Source organism: Ricinus communis, chromosome 8 (genome assembly GCF_019578655.1).
Source record: "Ricinus communis isolate WT05 ecotype wild-type chromosome 8, ASM1957865v1, whole genome shotgun sequence".
Lineage (NCBI taxonomy): Eukaryota > Viridiplantae > Streptophyta > Magnoliopsida > Malpighiales > Euphorbiaceae > Ricinus > Ricinus communis.
Window position 1 is genome coordinate 15,708,474 of NC_063263.1, and position 16,138 is coordinate 15,724,611.

General features: G+C 35.2%; 3 protein-coding genes across 4 annotated transcripts; all 3 read left to right on the forward strand.

Annotated features, from left to right (window-relative positions):
- Positions 1-5,894: 5,894 nt before the first annotated feature.
- On the forward strand, positions 5,895-8,786 carry LOC8264879. Its single transcript, XM_002529397.4, has 2 exons — positions 5,895-6,032; positions 6,541-8,786. The coding sequence occupies exon 2, from the start codon at positions 6,612-6,614 to the stop codon at positions 8,553-8,555; it is 1,944 nt and encodes a 647-aa protein (XP_002529443.3). The 5' UTR covers positions 5,895-6,032; positions 6,541-6,611; the 3' UTR covers positions 8,556-8,786.
- Positions 5,914-16,138, forward strand: LOC8264878 (phosphatidylinositol N-acetylglucosaminyltransferase subunit A). 2 transcript variants are annotated; one of them, XM_048377715.1, is made up of 10 exons: positions 9,020-9,529; positions 9,716-9,842; positions 10,314-10,886; positions 12,131-12,285; positions 12,386-12,475; positions 13,580-13,670; positions 13,821-13,937; positions 14,039-14,142; positions 14,471-14,561; positions 14,716-16,138. In XM_048377715.1, exons 2-10 carry the CDS (start codon positions 9,726-9,728, stop codon positions 14,815-14,817), a joined length of 1,440 nt encoding a protein of 479 aa, XP_048233672.1. In that variant the 5' UTR covers positions 9,020-9,529; positions 9,716-9,725; the 3' UTR covers positions 14,818-16,138. The 2 variants fall into 2 exon arrangements, with proteins under 2 accessions (XP_048233673.1, XP_048233672.1); XM_048377716.1 differs by lacking the exons at positions 9,020-9,529; positions 12,386-12,475 and adding an exon at positions 5,914-6,032.
- LOC8264877 (transcription factor PCF1) lies at positions 15,384-16,067 on the forward strand. The gene has a single exon (XM_002529395.1). It carries the CDS (start codon positions 15,384-15,386, stop codon positions 16,065-16,067), a length of 684 nt encoding a protein of 227 aa, XP_002529441.1.

Sequence of the window (16,138 nt, forward strand, 5' to 3'; positions counted from 1 at the left end):
CTTTCAAAGCATGGCCGACAACTTTTTCAAAAGATGGTTGGTATTATCACAAGTCTCCAAAGTGTGTGAAGCATTATCACAAAAATCCAAAGACAAGTGGAAGACAAGTGGAATAATTTCTACTCCACTAACCAAAGCATCCAAAGCCCGTGACGGGTATCCAAAGCTCCAAGACCTCTATATATAGAGGAGTCCTCCTTTTTCATCCCTCAGAACTTAGAAGAGAGAAGAAAGAATTCTAGAAAGAGAAGCTCTTCGGTTATCTAGTTCTCACAGAAGAAATTAGAGTAAAAAGAGTGAGTAAGAGAGAGAGAAATCTTGTAACTCCTCTTGTAAGTCTATATTCTTCTTGTTTCAAAGTTTTACAAAGTTGTATGTTTGTTTAAAGCTTTCAAAGTTGTTTATATGTTCATGTTCAAAGTCTGTTATTATTAATAAAGCAATTCAAAGTTTATCTTCTTTATCTATCTTCTTCTTCTTTCCCCATCATCAAGCGTATGCTCTGTGCTTGCCTCGTAAGAGGATCCTGCACATCGGAAACTTCTTGATTGTTTCACATTCAAATTTATTTTTAGATCTATAAGTTTATAGGCTGGAAAACAGATTCTGCAAGAGCATTTAAAGCTCCCACAGGCTGCTAAAAGCGTGAATCTGGTTACAACGCCACGAATTTAGATCTAAATCTTCACTCCTTACTATTTCCTTCTATACCCAAAGTTCAAAAGAAATAAATTTATGAGTTTTCAAAGTTCCCTCTCTTCACGATCGATTTTATAATCAAGGTGAGAAGAGATATCAAATTCAAAGCCTTTTGAAGAGATTTATCTCTTGAATCAAAGAATGATGGCGAAGATATAGAGATAACCTCTACTTACATCACCATCGACCATTACCCAAAACCTTGGGCAGAGATCAACATGATTTCAAAAGAGTTCAAAATTGATAAAAACTCTTTTGAAATCATGTTGATCTCCGCTTCAAACTTTGAATTTCTTGAACTAGTAGACTTTTCTTCTTTGGACTTGATTTTCTTGGCATTTTGTATCACTCCTGTTTTTGTAAGAACTCTCTGGTTAGAAAGTCAGGAATAGAATTTGATTCTCCTCGAATAAATTCAATCTCAAAATCAAAAACAGATAAGATAGCTTGTCAACGGGCAAAAATCTGTTTTGAAGCTATATTTTGGACATCTTTTTGTAAAACTTCTTTTGCAGACTTGCAATCAATCCTTAAAAGAAATTTTTGATTTAAAAGATCGCCTTGAAATTTAGAAATACAGAGAACTATCGAAAGGATTTCCTTTTTGATAGTAGAATAATTCTTTTGGGTATTATTCCAGTGAGCAGAAGTAAACTGGATAATACATTCTTTGGAATTTTGGACTTCCTTAAGAATCCCACCATATCCTAACTCTGATGCATCCGTTTCTACAATCTTAAATGTAGAAGGATCAGCTAGATGCAGGCAACCTCTGAGTCGTCCAAAAATCTAGTGCTAGATACTCCTCAAAGCAGTAGGAATATCAGTGCAATAGGACAAGCCCAATGCGATGAATCAGATGATTCAGGGCTTGAAAGCCCCATTCCAAAACCCTTCAACATCAACAGATTGGCAATCCAAGCCCCTAGATTAACCTGGAATACTCCTAGGAGTACTGCTCCAGATCTAGGAATTGAAAATAGGAACAACATCCTAACCCAGTCTAGATTCAATGCCTCCGCCCATGAATGGAATATAGATGGAATGTCTGAGTACAACATCCTTGGTCTCTTGCAACAGATGACCATGGCAGCCAATGCCTACAAAACCCAAAGTGGTACCTCCGATAGAGCCATTACTGAGCTCCTGATAGCTGGATTTTCTGGCCAGTTAAAAGGATGGTGGGATTATCATCTCACTCAAGCACAACAACTTCAAATCCTAGGTGCTATCCAAACCACGGTAGAAGGAACTCCTATTCTAGATGAAATAGGAAATCCGATTGAGGATGCAGTGTCAACTTTAATCCTCACTATTTCTTTTCATTTCATAGGAGACCCTTCTCTGCTCAAAGACAAAAATGTCGAGCTCCTTAGCAACCTTACCTGTAAGAAGCTTAGCAACTTCCAAAGTTACAAAGACACTTTCCTAACCAGAGTCATGCTTAGGGAAGATTCTAGCCAACCTTTCTGGAAAGAAAAGTTCTTAGCCGGTTTACCTAAAATTTTAGGTGAAAGAGTTAGGAATACCATAAGAGAAGCCCATAACGGTCAAATCCCTTATGATTTCTACACTTATGGTGAGTTAGTTAGCCTAACCTAGAAAGAAGGTTTAAAGATTTGTCATGACCTTAAGCCCGAAATGGGAAATGAAAAGACTAGGCGGGAACTAGGTAGTTTCGTAATTGAGTATAACCCAATTGAGAGCCCGTGTCAGTTGCAAAGGAAATGCAAAGTTGATTCTTATTCAAATTCTTTCAAAAGAAGCGATTTTCAAAATATAGAAAGCCTTCTAAAAGCAAGGAGAATTTCTATAAAAACCATCTTCTTCCAAATTTCATTCTAAATTTCCAAAGAAAGATTCCAAAAAGATTTTTCAAAAATTACATGCTTTAAATGTGGTAAGAAAGGCCATACTTGAAGTATTGTAAGTTTTTCAAAAGACTTCTTGAGCTTCAAATAGAAGAAGAAGTTTTGCAAAAGATTTACGCTCTTCTAGTTGATTAATCCGAATCGAGTTCTCAAACGGTGAGGAAGAATTTCAAATTGATGAAATTAAAACCTCAATCGATTGTTCGAGACAGATTCGGAGAGCTCTTCTAAGAACATTAATATGCTCACTAGGCAACAAGAAGCTCTTCTTGAGGTCGTAAAAGCATATTAGTGATCCTCTTATTCAAAAGCGGGTTTTAAAAAAGATTTTAAAAGCTGAATCAGTTCCTTCTTCTAGTAAGAATACTTATGATTTTACTATGATTTTGGACAAAGGGAAGAAGTTGAAAAACCCTCTTCCCACTCGTTCGGGGAACTCAGGAAGGAGATTAAATCCATCAAAACAGAACTCGAAAGAGTTGAAAGAAAAACAACAAAATGATTCTGTTTTTGCTTCAAAGCCCGATCCTCAGCGAGCAGGTGATTCGATTCCGATGAGGAAAATGATTTTCAAAACCTTGAAGTTTCCGAAATGTTCCCGAAAACTTTATCAATGTTTTAAAGGAAATTACTTCAAGAAAATATTTGATTCAAATAAAGCTTGTTTTCCCTGGTGATTTCTAGATAGAAACCATCGCGTTGTTTGATACAGGAGCAGACCTCAATTGTATCAACTGCGAACTGGTTCCTAAGAGGTTTCATCAAGAAACTAAAGAAAGGCCGACTTGACCAATTCTTCAAAGATTAAGATTACTTTGGTAAACCGTCAATTCTTAATAATAACATTGCTTTAAAGAATGTTTTTATTCTTACAAAGGATCTTCAGCAAACTGTTATCTTAGGGACTCCGTTTATCAATTTGATAACTCCCTTTAAAGTGACAACTGCTGGAATCATTTTCAAAGCTAAAGATTCAAAGATTGTTTTTCCTTTTCTAGAAAAACCAAAAAAGAGAAATTTGAATCTTATCAAAGCACATTCCATTTACAATTTTGAAATCAATGCTTTGATCAAAGGTAAACAGACCCATCTTTCTCATCTTCAACAAGATGTGGGTTTGAAGAGAATCCTAGATCAACTGCAAAATGATTTTATCCAAAGGAAAATTTCTGATTTTCAAATGAAGATTGAGAATGAACTCTGTTTTGATCTTCCAAATGCTTTTTGGAATCGAAAGCAACATATGGTAGATTTGCCATATGAAAACGATTTTTCAGATAAGCAAATCCCTACTAAAGCCAGACCCATTCAGATGAATGAGTCTTTAGAAAGCCATTGCATATTAGAGTTTATTAAGATGGTTTTTCTTTGAATAGAAATCTTCATGCAAGAGTTTTTTATCAATTTCGAACTCTTTTGGAATCATGTTGATCTCTGCTTTAAGGTTTGGGTAATGGCTGATGGTGATGGTGAAGATGGGGTAGAGATTATCTTTCTAGACAAGCACGGACCACGACTCTGTCAAATGAATGAACTTGCCTATAGGAAACCTGATGCAGTTTAAAATGAATGTAAAATCTATGTATATATAATATTATTTTTTAATATCTAATTATTTTGATACGTGTGTTTAATTTTTTATATATAAATTTTTTATTTTGATATGTATATTTATTATATATAATCTTATAGTTTTCTTTATTAATTTATTGATTAAAAAGTTATATTTTTAATTAAACGCTAACTCTAATTTTAAGAAATAACATATTAATCATATTTTAATATTATATTAACTAAGCATTGGCATTCTAAGGTAACTTTAGCCTTCTCCTCGGTCTATTAAAAAATGAACCTCCCTTTTAGACATAGACGGATTTTTTACTGACCTCACGGTACGAATTAGGACCAAGGAATATGTTATAGAATAAAAAAAGAGTGAGAAGGTCTAGCTCCCATCATTCTGGTCAGTTCGGTAGGTATAGTCAGTATAGTCAGAATTGGGATAAATGAAATACATCTCGGTTGGAGTTCGGTTTTTTCGATCGAATTGAATTAGCAATCTCTCCCCCAACCATGTAGATCCTCTATTGGCTTTCTACCTTTCCCTGAATCCAAAAGAATGCTCTTCCTCTAGCCGACCCACACCCTAGATAATAATATTAATTCTATCATAAAAAGGTCATATTAATTACTCTTTAATATTATATTAACTAATTAATTAGTTTTTCAATTAGATAATAATTCTATTATTAAAAAATAACATCTTAAATTATATTTTTAATATTATATTTAATAAATTAATTTTTAATTATATAATAAATTTTAATCCTAAAACATAGTAATATCAATTATATTAATAGTATTAATTTATATAATACTGAAACTAATCAATAAATATTTTTAAAATAGTTTTTATATTATTGTATTAATAATTTAAATTTTTTCAAAAATTAAAAAATAGTTAGTTTGTTATTATTTTTTAAGATATTATAGATTAATATTAAGTATTGAAATTTTTAATAAATTGTATCTATAAACTTAATTTTATAATCAAAATAATAAAAATAGCCATACAATGCACGAATTAACGATTAATTTATTTTAATTTTCTATTAGTGAAATTATAAGTCAAAATCTATTGACATGGCTATACTTTTAGTGATAATAATAATGATAAATAATTTAGTCGTTAGAGTTGTTGACTCGTCTCCTAATAAAAAATAACATTGTTTAAATAAATAAATAAATAATCTAACAACACATATTTACTTTAATATTTTACTCATCATATTAGGATTAAAAAAGGATTTGACAATTTATCTCTTATTCATCTCTAATTTTTTTTTCTTTTCCTTTCTCTTTTATCTTTAAATTTCTAAAATCTCAAATAAAAATTAAGAAATTTTTTATTGTCAATTATTTTTTAACGTAATTATAATCAGATGATAATTTCTTTAAAATATCAAAACACATTGCTAATATTTTTAAAAAATTATATACTAAAATTATAAATAAATATAAAAATTACACTAAAATCAGTTACATTTTTTTCTTTAAAAAATGGAACGTTATTTTAAACATAAAAATTTTAGACACCATAAATAAAAAATATTCAGACATCTTGATGTAATTGTTCCATTAACAATGTGATGATTTCATAGTTCCATTTGAAAACAAATACCACTAACTCGTGCGTTTTAAACATCAAAATGTATCCTAATCTTCCACTGTCTATCCTGGAGTATTTATATAAACAATTTTTAATTTAAAAATAATTGCACAAATTAAAGAAAAAAAGAAGAAGAAAAGTTACATCACGTGATTTGTCACGTGAACAAAATTCGAATGCCCTGAATTTGCATCTATCTCCTCCTCCTCCTCCTCCTTCCTTTTTTACAGCGGCTCTCTCCCAAAACGGCATTCTCCTTTTCTCGTCGCCGATTCTATAAATTGACACGACAGGTAATTTTTTTTTTTCTTTTGGCTTTTATTGCGTTGAAGTAGATTTATACTCTCTTTAATAACTGTTACATATCATTGCACTGCGACCGTTTTAGTTTCGTATGCTACGATTTAGGTTCTTGGTGCTTTGAGCTATTTTTATCTAAGTCTTGATCTGTGTGTTATAGAATTTCAAGTATTGTTTGCTAGTGTAACAATATTTTTTCGATTTGTTGCCAGAGCACTAGAGCTAACGGATTTAGGTAGTCTTCTATGGTTTTAGGATCGTTTTGTTTGGGAATTTGGGGTTTTGGTATTGAATTGGAGTTGATTGAAACTAAGCGGTATGCATTAGGTAGAGAAATCTCCGGGAAAGGCCAATTAGAAATTAGAATGGTGGATTTGGATAACCAATTTAAGTCAAATTGGTTAGCTTTTTAGAACTCAGAAAGGTTAACCTTAGGGTGTTAATGTTAATTTGACTGGTTATCTGACTTTCTCTCTATGTATGTATCTGTGTTGCTTCCAGATTTGCGTCGAGGGATTGGCAGTAACCAGTCAAATAAGGTTCCAAGCGAGGTGTATTCTTGTCTTGTCCACATGGGTACTAAAAGTGTTGCAAGGAAAGGGCAGGAGAGAGAAAAATTGAAGAATGATGAGATCGATTCATCAGTTGCAAGTGTAGGGCAAGGTTTATCTCTCAGTAATGAAAAGAAAAAAACCAAAACCAAGAAGCATGAGGCTAAGGGCAATGATAACAAAATATGTGCTGCTGAAGAGGTTGATGCGAATGTAAATAACAATGAGATAGAGAAGGATAAGAAGAAGGAGAAGAAGAAGAGGAAGTCAGAGAAGAGTGATGCTGATATGGAATCTCATAAAGATGGGAAGCAAGATAAGGCAGTTGATAATGGTAGGGAAGTTAGTGCAAGTGAAGCAGGTTTGAAGGAGGACCAAACTGGGTTAGGGGTGAATATGGGCCTGCAAGAGTCAGGTGTAGGAAAAGATAGAAAAAAAGATCACAAGGAGAAAAAGAGCAGGGGTAAAACTGATTCATCTTTCTCTGTGATCAATATCCTCGAGAATGAGTTGAGGGTGAATGAGGGACAAAAGGTTTCCGGCAGGGAAGATGTTTCTAAGAAGAATAGTGGGGAAAATGGAGATCAAAAAAAGAAAAAGAACAAGAAAAAAAAGATGCGTGAAGATGGGAGTGATGCTCAAGTAGTAACAAGTGTAACAGACAGAAAAGACGTTGAAAGGGAAAATTTTAACCATGATAAAAATATCGTGGTTGATGTAGAGTCCTCAGGGAAAGAAAGGAAGAAAAAGGAGCAGCAGAGAGATGTTGATTTGGAGGCTACATCATTGAAACCCATTTCTGAGACACCTGGTAGTAAATGCAATGCAATAGAAGGAATTGGAGGCAACATAGATTCAGCTGGACATAAGAAAGGAGAAGGGAAGCTAGGAGTCAATGCTCTTAACAGAGATGAGAAGAAGAAGAAGAAGAAGAGTAAGAAGCGGAAGAGAGTACAGGGAACGGTCGAAGATATTGATGCCACCAATTCTATAGAGAAGTCTACACCGAAAGGGACATCTAAGAAAGTAAGTTTTTCTGAGGAGGTGGAGGTTTTCCCTTCATCTGATGGTCCAAGTGATGATGGGACTGTTCAGGAAGAGGAACTTGTGCGAGGGAAACGGTTCTCACGTAAGGAAGATGAAATGGTTAAAGAGGCTGTTTTGAAATATATTAAAAATCATGAATTAGGTGAAGATGGCCTTGAAATGATTCTGCATTGTAAAAAGTATCCTGAAATTAAGAGCTGCTGGAAGGAAATAGGAACAGCCTTACCTTGGAGGCCTTATGAGAGTGTCTATTATCGAGCTCATATCTTGTTTGAAAGAGCTGAGAAGCGTTCGTGGACTGAAGACGAGTATGAAGTTGTGCGGAAGTTTCATGAAAAATATGGGTCTGATTGGAGAACTTTGGCTGATGCACTTGGCAAACACAGGTTTCATGTAAAGGATGCATGGCGTAGGATAAAAGTAATCAATAGGAAGAAAGGAAAATGGTCCCAGGAGGAGTACCAGACTTTATTTGAGCTAGTGAATGTGGATCTGCGTATGAAAGCTTTTGAGGAAAACAGGAAGTCCAAGCATGGAATGTTGCGAGATAATATTTCTTGGACAGCAATTAGTGAGAAGCTGGGGAGTAGAACTACTCCAATGTGCTGCATTAAATGGTATGATCAATTAACATCACCTATGGTAGCTGAAGGTAAATGGCTTGATGTGGATGATTATCACCTCGTGATGGCACTATATGATTTGGATGCTTGCTGTATGGAAGATGTGGACTGGGACAGTCTTTTGGAACATAGGCCTGGTGAGGTATGTCGAAAGAGATGGAATCAAATGGTCAAACACCTTGGTGAGAATGGGAATATGTCATTTGCTGACCAGGTTCAAGCTCTGATAGAGCGATACTGCCCAGATGTGCTTGAAGCAAGAGTGGCCTATTACAGCAAACCTATAGTTAATTGAGGTCTTGGTGCAGTCACTTGGTCAGTTGGTTTAGATTTTTGATCTTCTGAAGCCTGAAGCTGCTGCAACCTACTTATCTATGCAGAATTAGGAATATGTGGTTGTTACCAGGAATATGATGTTTTTGTAGCCCTTTCTTTGTTTGGGCAAAAAGAAGATTATGAGAATTTTGTTTCACTGAATGAAATTTATTGCACAAGAAGAAAATCTCTTTTATGTTCGAATTTTCGCTAAACCACTTGTGTCCTAGATTAAGATAATATGAGAGGCAATCATCCAATGTTACTGGGAGAAACATATTATATACTTGATACTTCCTTATTTATTTAGTTATTTGCTTTAACTTGTTTGTAGCACTGTTATTCATTACTGTTGTTGATTTTCCATTGTCCGGGGGAAGATTCTGTTTGCTATTGGTAATATAACCTGAAATTAGGATAGTGGTTCTATTTGCTATACATATTGTGCCTGCTTTTTGCTAAGATGTCATTCTGAAGTTGTTCATTTTTGGTTGCTGTGAGGAGACCCATTAGAGAGGAAAATGGAAAAATAGGTATCTTAATAGGCATTGCTCCTGAATGAATGAGAGAAAATACAGGACAGGATTGTCAGAAAGCAATGGACAAAATCAGGACTATGTCCTTTATCTATTGCAAGGTTTTATTTGTCCAGCCCCCTCCTGAACTCTTGTGCTTTTAGAGATGGTGATCTGGTACTTCAGTTGTTTTTTGGCGAATGAGTGCCTTCTAAACTTCCCTTGTGATTAATTAACAACCTGATACCTTTGTTGCGCATGTATGCATAGTAAAGTTGGTTCATAGTGTACCCACAAACTTCGTTTGACAGTAAGTGAATATCTCAACTTGTTTAGTGAATATCTCAACTTGTTTTTTCAATTGAAAGGACCGATGATTTTGTGGGCTATAATTTCGAAGGTATCAAGAAGTTAATTAAGTTATCATGCCATGACCGAGGTATGAAGAAAAGAAACATTTGAGTTTCATTTCAATGAGTGACAACAAACTCTCTATTTCACGATTTATGTGCACATAAATTTGAAGTCCACGTGTTTCATGTTTCTGCCCCATGCATGCATCCTGTCCTTGTCGTGAGTTGAGGGATTTTAATTTTTTTTTATCCTTTTTTTTTAATTATTGCAGGTGCTTGATTATGGCTGATCAGAAGCACAGAATCTTGATGGTTTCAGATTTTTTTTATCCCAACTTTGGTGGTGTGGAAAATCACATATATTACCTATCTCAGTGCCTGCTAAAGCTTGGTCACAAGGTAAGATGTTTTCAATCAGTTTATTGCAAGGCTATTCCTTTCTGTTTGTTTGTCCATTTGGCCACTAGTAGAACATGGGGACAATGTGGAGAAATCTTAGAAATGTGTCCTTTTCATTGGGAAATGAATTACGGGAGTGCATATCATAAAATACTTTCTTTCTCTTGAAAATAAAAGGTTCGTTTCATTTGATAGCATTCTTCCTTTTTCTTTCCCTTTATAATTTAAAAAATAGAACATCACCAAAAATTGCTTTCTTTTCTTAATTAAAAGAAAATTAAAAATTTTCCTAGTGTTTCTCTGTTTCTTTATTTCCTTCTACAATTTTTCTTTTTTGGATATTGTGTTATTTTTCCTTCAATGTTTCAGCTGTCGAGTCTCATGTCTACGTGGGAGCAGTGTCCTATCTCATTTTTTTATTGGTTTTAGATATTGTTGATTGTGCACAATACTTTAAAATATGAATTTCAGGTGGTGGTTATGACTCATGCTTATGGGAATCGCTCTGGAGTCAGATACATGACTGGTGGCCTGAAAGTATACTATATCCCATGGAGACCATTTCTAATGCAGAACACATTACCAACCTTTTATGCAACACTTCCAATCATAAGGACTATTCTTATTCGAGAAAAAATATCATTGGTGCATGGGCATCAAGCATTCTCGACGCTTTGTCATGAAGCTTTGATGCATGCACGTACTATGGGTTACAAAGTTGTTTTTACTGATCATTCATTGTATGGTTTTGCTGATGTTGGAAGCATCCACATGAACAAGGTATTGCAGTTTACTTTAGCAGATGTGAGCCAGGCCATCTGTGTTTCTCATACAAGCAAGGAAAACACTGTGTTACGATCAGGTCTACCTCCAGAAAAGGTCTCTGTGATACCAAATGCTGTAGACACTGCTATGTTCAGGCCTTCACAGGAGCGACCTGGTGGTAATGAAATTGTTATTGTCGTCGTAAGTAGATTGGTTTATCGGAAAGGTGCAGACTTGCTCGTTGAAGTCATTCCAGAAGTTTGCCGTTTGTTTCCAAATGTGAGTTGTTAAGACTGTGGTATCCTTGTTGGAATTTAATTTGTGCATTTGCACCTCATTTGGATTGAATTTCTTGAATTTTTGACGGGATAGCTGCTTCTCAACAAGCAGTTAATAATAGTGTGAAACATCATCCTTTTGTTGTTTATTTAAAGCATGGTATTTTAGTCAATGTGTAAAGCATGGTTCATAAATTCTATTTCTTAGGACATAAGCTTTGTGAATCAGCTGAAGAAAATGTAGGACTCATGGAAATTTAAGTCTAACCTTCATAGAAGTAAGGGCCTGTTTACTTGTAGAAAATTTTTTCCATTTTCATTTTCTAGTTCTTAAAGAAAGTAAAAAAATTTCATTTTCATAGAAAAATTGTAAAACATGTCTACTTCATAAAAAACATTTTGTTTTCTATTTAGGTAATATTTTGAGTATAAAGGGTAGACTTAAAATAAATGAGATAAAAACTCTTTGTTTTCATTTGAAAACAAGTGACTTCTCATATAAAAAAAATATAGAAAACATGTTAAACTTGTTTTTAAAAGTTTTTCAAAGTTTAGTTATAATTTTGAAAACATGAAAAACTATTTTCTATTTTCATTTTAGAAAATAGTACAAGTAAAACACAAAGTTTTATTTTCTATTTTCGTTTGAAAAGTGTTCTAGAAAACCGATATAGTTTTTTATAAATAAACAGGCCCTAAGTTTTTCACGTAAATTTTATTTTCTCATGAAGTTTGCGATATGTAACATTTACTCATTTGTGAACCTTGGTGCAATAATAAGGTTTCTTTATCACGGGGTTCGAATTCCATTTCCTTTGGCAGGTAGGCACCTACCTGGTTAGAGAATTAATTTCTTGGTGGAGTCCCCTGAATAATACTATGGAGTGAGTAGGAGTAAACTGATAGGATGTTCTCAATTCAATTAGGTTTCCTTGTTCTGGAGATTTATATTTTTCTCCTCTGCTTGTTTAAAATATTAGATTTGAAGGTAGTAGTGTGTTAATAGAATAATCAGTACTCATGACTTTGGTATTTGCATATCTTAGTTGTTCTTGGTAATTGGTAAAACTTTGTGGTACTGAGGTTTTACATATGAATTGTGTATTGATCTCAATATCAACTCTTTTGAATTTAAAATCTTATATTTGCAAATTATCTCTACATGGAAAAATATTTTTAGCCATGAATTATAGTATCTCTTTAGTCGCTCTGCTCCCTTCACCTTATCTGGAAACATGTCTTAAGGTTCATTTTATTGTTGGTGGAGATGGACCTAAACGTGTGCGGCTGGAGGAGATGAGGGAAAAGCATTCTCTTCAAGATCGCGTAGAAATGTTGGGTGCTGTACCGCATTCTCGCGTACGATGTGTCCTGATTCGCGGCCATATATTTTTAAACAGGTATACAAGTTTCTATAATTGAATTGGTCAATATAAAGTCTCATTTAAGTTCTTAATCAGCTCATAGCTGTAACTGATGGTCACTTCGCTTGGTTGCAAGAATAACATTGGGGTGCTTCAGGCTTAATCTTCCTGTGTCATGCAGTATAAATCATCTTGTGCAAATACAAATTGTACTCAGCCATAGCTGGTAGGGTCCACGTTGCAAATAAATATAAGTGGTGTGTGCCAATTTTCCTTAAAGAAAGGTGAAAAGCTTTTGGTCCTCTAGTTTTAGCTATAATTTTAGACAGATAGCAAAATATACCAGTTTACTGCTTTCACAGTGTTTATGTTACAAGGTTTTTTGCTTTCTTCTAGGAAGACCAATACACACACACACACATACATGCAAACAACAATCAATTTTTATTTTTGTGATCCCTTTTTCTAATGCTTGATAGTTGCAATTAGTTTATCTGAACATACCCAGGAGTGTATAACTAGGATCTCAAGTCTAAAGTTTCCAGAATCTCTAGTAAAGCTTTAAGGAAACTAGCATCTACATAATTCAAGTTCCTTAACACCTAATGGTTGAAAGAGTTTGTTGGACAGAATATCTGCTTTGATCTTCATCTTTGTAAACGCACACCTGCACCTGCTATGCGTGATCTTGTCCTTCTCAACTTCTGGTTCGCCACCTTGTGTTTAGCACACCCATCTATGTTAGTATCATAAGCCTTAATCCCAATTCTGGGTTAGGCTAAATGGATCCTGTCCTTTTCTTTCTTGAGGAAGAAGACAAGAGGGTAAATCATATACCAGAATGCCATTTCTCAATATTGATAAATATCGTATATCATCATTATATAAACATCGCTGATGCATAATGTCCATCGCTGTCCATATCAAACAGATATGGGCAATTGATAGCTGAGAATCCAAATTAACAGTCTCTCATTAGGAAGTTATTTTCCTGTTGCTTCATGGGCGATATGGGATGGATGTAACCCCTCTAACTCTTTAATAGGGAGTTGGCTATTTGGGATCTTGGGAATGGTTCAATCTTCAATCTTTTCTAGTTCTTGGGAAGAATATTCACAAGCTGAGCTTCCGAGTGGGGGCAGTATACATCTTCACTATATGACTGAAGACCTCCACCACTGATTCCTTTTCATCCATGAAATGGCCATTTTGCATAATTTCTTTGCATATATTGTTTGTACCATCTCTTCAGCATGGCTTTGTTTGTCCATTAAAGTTTCTCTTATTGTTATCTTTTTGGTTGCCATATTCATTATTGCGCTTCTGGCAGTTCTTTGACGGAAGCATTCTGCATAGCAATTTTAGAGGCTGCTAGTTGTGGATTATTAACAGTCAGTACACGTGTAGGAGGCGTCCCAGAGGCATGTACTGTTATGCACCTTACTTTGATTCCATTTAATTATTAATTTGATAATTTATGGCTATTGGTCGCAGCATTTTGTTCATAGCATGTTTGAGATTAGATTTATGGAAATGCTAAACAACTTAACCAGTTAACTCCTCTCCTGTAGGTTCTGCCTGATGACATGATTGTACTTGCGGAACCAGATCCTAGTGATATGGTACAGGCAATTAATAAGGCAATTTGTCTACTTCCAAAAATTGATCCAAAAGTTATGCATGATCGGGTGAGTGAATAAAGTGAATCACTTGTGATAACTTTGATCTTCTTTATTTTTCTGTTCCATCTTGTGCAATGGCCAAACCTTTGCTATATGTTTGCTTCTAGATGAAGAAACTCTACAATTGGCATGATGTTGCCAAACGGACAGAGATTGTGTATGACCGTGCTTTGAAATGTCCCAATCAAAATTTTTTGGAACGACTCTCACGGTATGCAACTGATGTTCATATTTTATAAGTATTAAGTAGGATTGTGCTAACTATGTGGATCATCATCTATAGATTACTTGCATGTCGCGAACTTGAGCACTTCTATTTGGTACCAAACTATGGTATTTGAACTATGTAATTGCAATGCTGTTGTCCGCTGAAGCTTAATTGGATTAGAACTGCTGTCACGATCCATTCTTCCACATAATTTCATATGATCTCTTTAACATTATAATTGCTAATATGCTCTGTCTAAGCATTTGAAAGTCACTTCAATTGTTCATCGAGAATTTGCGGGGTTGCTGACACACGTTATTTATTCATTTAGGTACCTCTCATGTGGTGCTTGGGCAGGGAAGCTTTTCTGCTTGGTTATGATCATTGATTCTTTGCTATTGCGTTTAGTGCAATTATGGCAGGTAAAACCTTTTACTACATGTGTTCCTATCCTGTTATCCTTGTGAATACTGGAACACTTTCTTCTTTTTAAGTTTGATTCTTGGTTTTCTAGAAAATCTTTGTTTTCTGTATGATTTTTGACTCTCTGTTTCTGCATGTAATGTATTCCATTAGCCAGCAGAGGATATTGAAGAGGTGCCTGAATTTACTATTCCAAATCACCAGGACAGAGAGGGGGAGGAGATGAGTTTTATCGATGGCGAAAGCTCAAGATGAGAGATTACTCAGAAGTCAGTAACACAAGGTTTTCTTGTGCATCGCTATCCCTGCGAGAAGAGGGAATGCTGCTTTTGAAGAAGATGGTAGAGTTCAGTTATGGTGATTGAGATGCTGGACCATCCTTCTGAAAAGATGCAGAGGAGCTCAAACTTCTGACTTGCTTACTTGATGACAAAGATAGCTTTCAGGGTGAATGGTCTATTTGATTGGAGACCACATGTAGATATAAAGGGGACCATTATGCTGCTAATACTTGATTGATTTATGAGTGCAAATTATAATATAATTGTGGCTACATTTGACTAACGGCGAAAATTAAAAAAGAAAAGACAAACTCAACAGTGCCCCCTTTTTTCTTCCACAGTAATTACGATGGTGTAATTCTTTTATTTCAAAAGAATTAAAAACTGCTATTTGGTCATAGAGAAAACGCGGGTTTATATGCTTTACCAAAAGCTGAGTTTTGGATGATCCGAACACCTGGTTTTTACTTTTTACCCTCTCCGCTGCAAATCCCAAACGGCTTCTATAAACCCTAACGCCACCATCATCTTCTTTTAACAATGGCTTCTCAAGCAATACCAATCAATCCTCCACCACCCCCACCCTTTACTAATACAACCACCAACACCAAGACCCAACAACTTCTCCCCTCCATCAACAAGCCCCGCTCCAAAGACCGGCACAGGAAGGTGGAAGGCCGTGGCACCCGTGTGCGTATTCCGGCAGACTGCGCAGCTAGAATCTTTCAACTGACTCGTGAGCTCGGCCACCAAACGAATGGCCAGACCATTGAGTGGCTCCTCCACCATGTTCCCTCCGCCCACTTCCCCACCACCACCGCCGCCTCCGCCACTGCTACAGCTGATTCTTCATTGCATGTTCCTTCATCTTGTTCTCTTGATTCCTTGAAGAGGAGTGGTGGATTATTAGAAAACAAAGATACCCATTTGCATGTTTCCTTAAAGAATGCTGATTCTTCTAGTGGATTCTTGAATGAGTCAAAGTCCTCACCTTTATCGACACCCACATCATCAACATCAAGAATAGGATATTCTTCTACTGGATTCTTGAATGATTCAACTTCTTTACTTTTATCAACACCCACATCAACAACAGAAACAGAAACTCCAGGAATAGCAATGGTAGAGCAAAAGAAAGAAGAGTTGAAGGGTGAATTTGAGTTATTTCATGGTTTAGATGGGAATTTTCCTTACATTTCTTTCACTTCTTTGTTAATGCAATGAGCATTAATGTTTGCTGGTTTTAGAATCTTGAACCTATTTTATCCAGTGATGATGCTCTGCCTTTTCTTCTC

Excerpts from the sequence above, each read along its gene's own strand:
- LOC8264878 (XM_048377715.1), top strand. The coding sequence starts at position 9,726 with ATGGCTGATCAGAAGCACAGAATCTTGATGGTTTCAGATTTTTTTTAT. Across the intron at positions 10,887-12,130 it reads TTTGCCGTTTGTTTCCAAAT|GTTCATTTTATTGTTGGTGG; the intron begins GTGAGTTGTTAA and ends ACATGTCTTAAG. Across the intron at positions 13,671-13,820 it reads GTGTAGGAGGCGTCCCAGAG|GTTCTGCCTGATGACATGAT; the intron begins GCATGTACTGTT and ends CCTCTCCTGTAG.
- LOC8264877 (XM_002529395.1), top strand. The coding sequence starts at position 15,384 with ATGGCTTCTCAAGCAATACCAATCAATCCTCCACCACCCCCACCCTTT.
- LOC8264879 (XM_002529397.4), top strand. The coding sequence starts at position 6,612 with ATGGGTACTAAAAGTGTTGCAAGGAAAGGGCAGGAGAGAGAAAAATTG.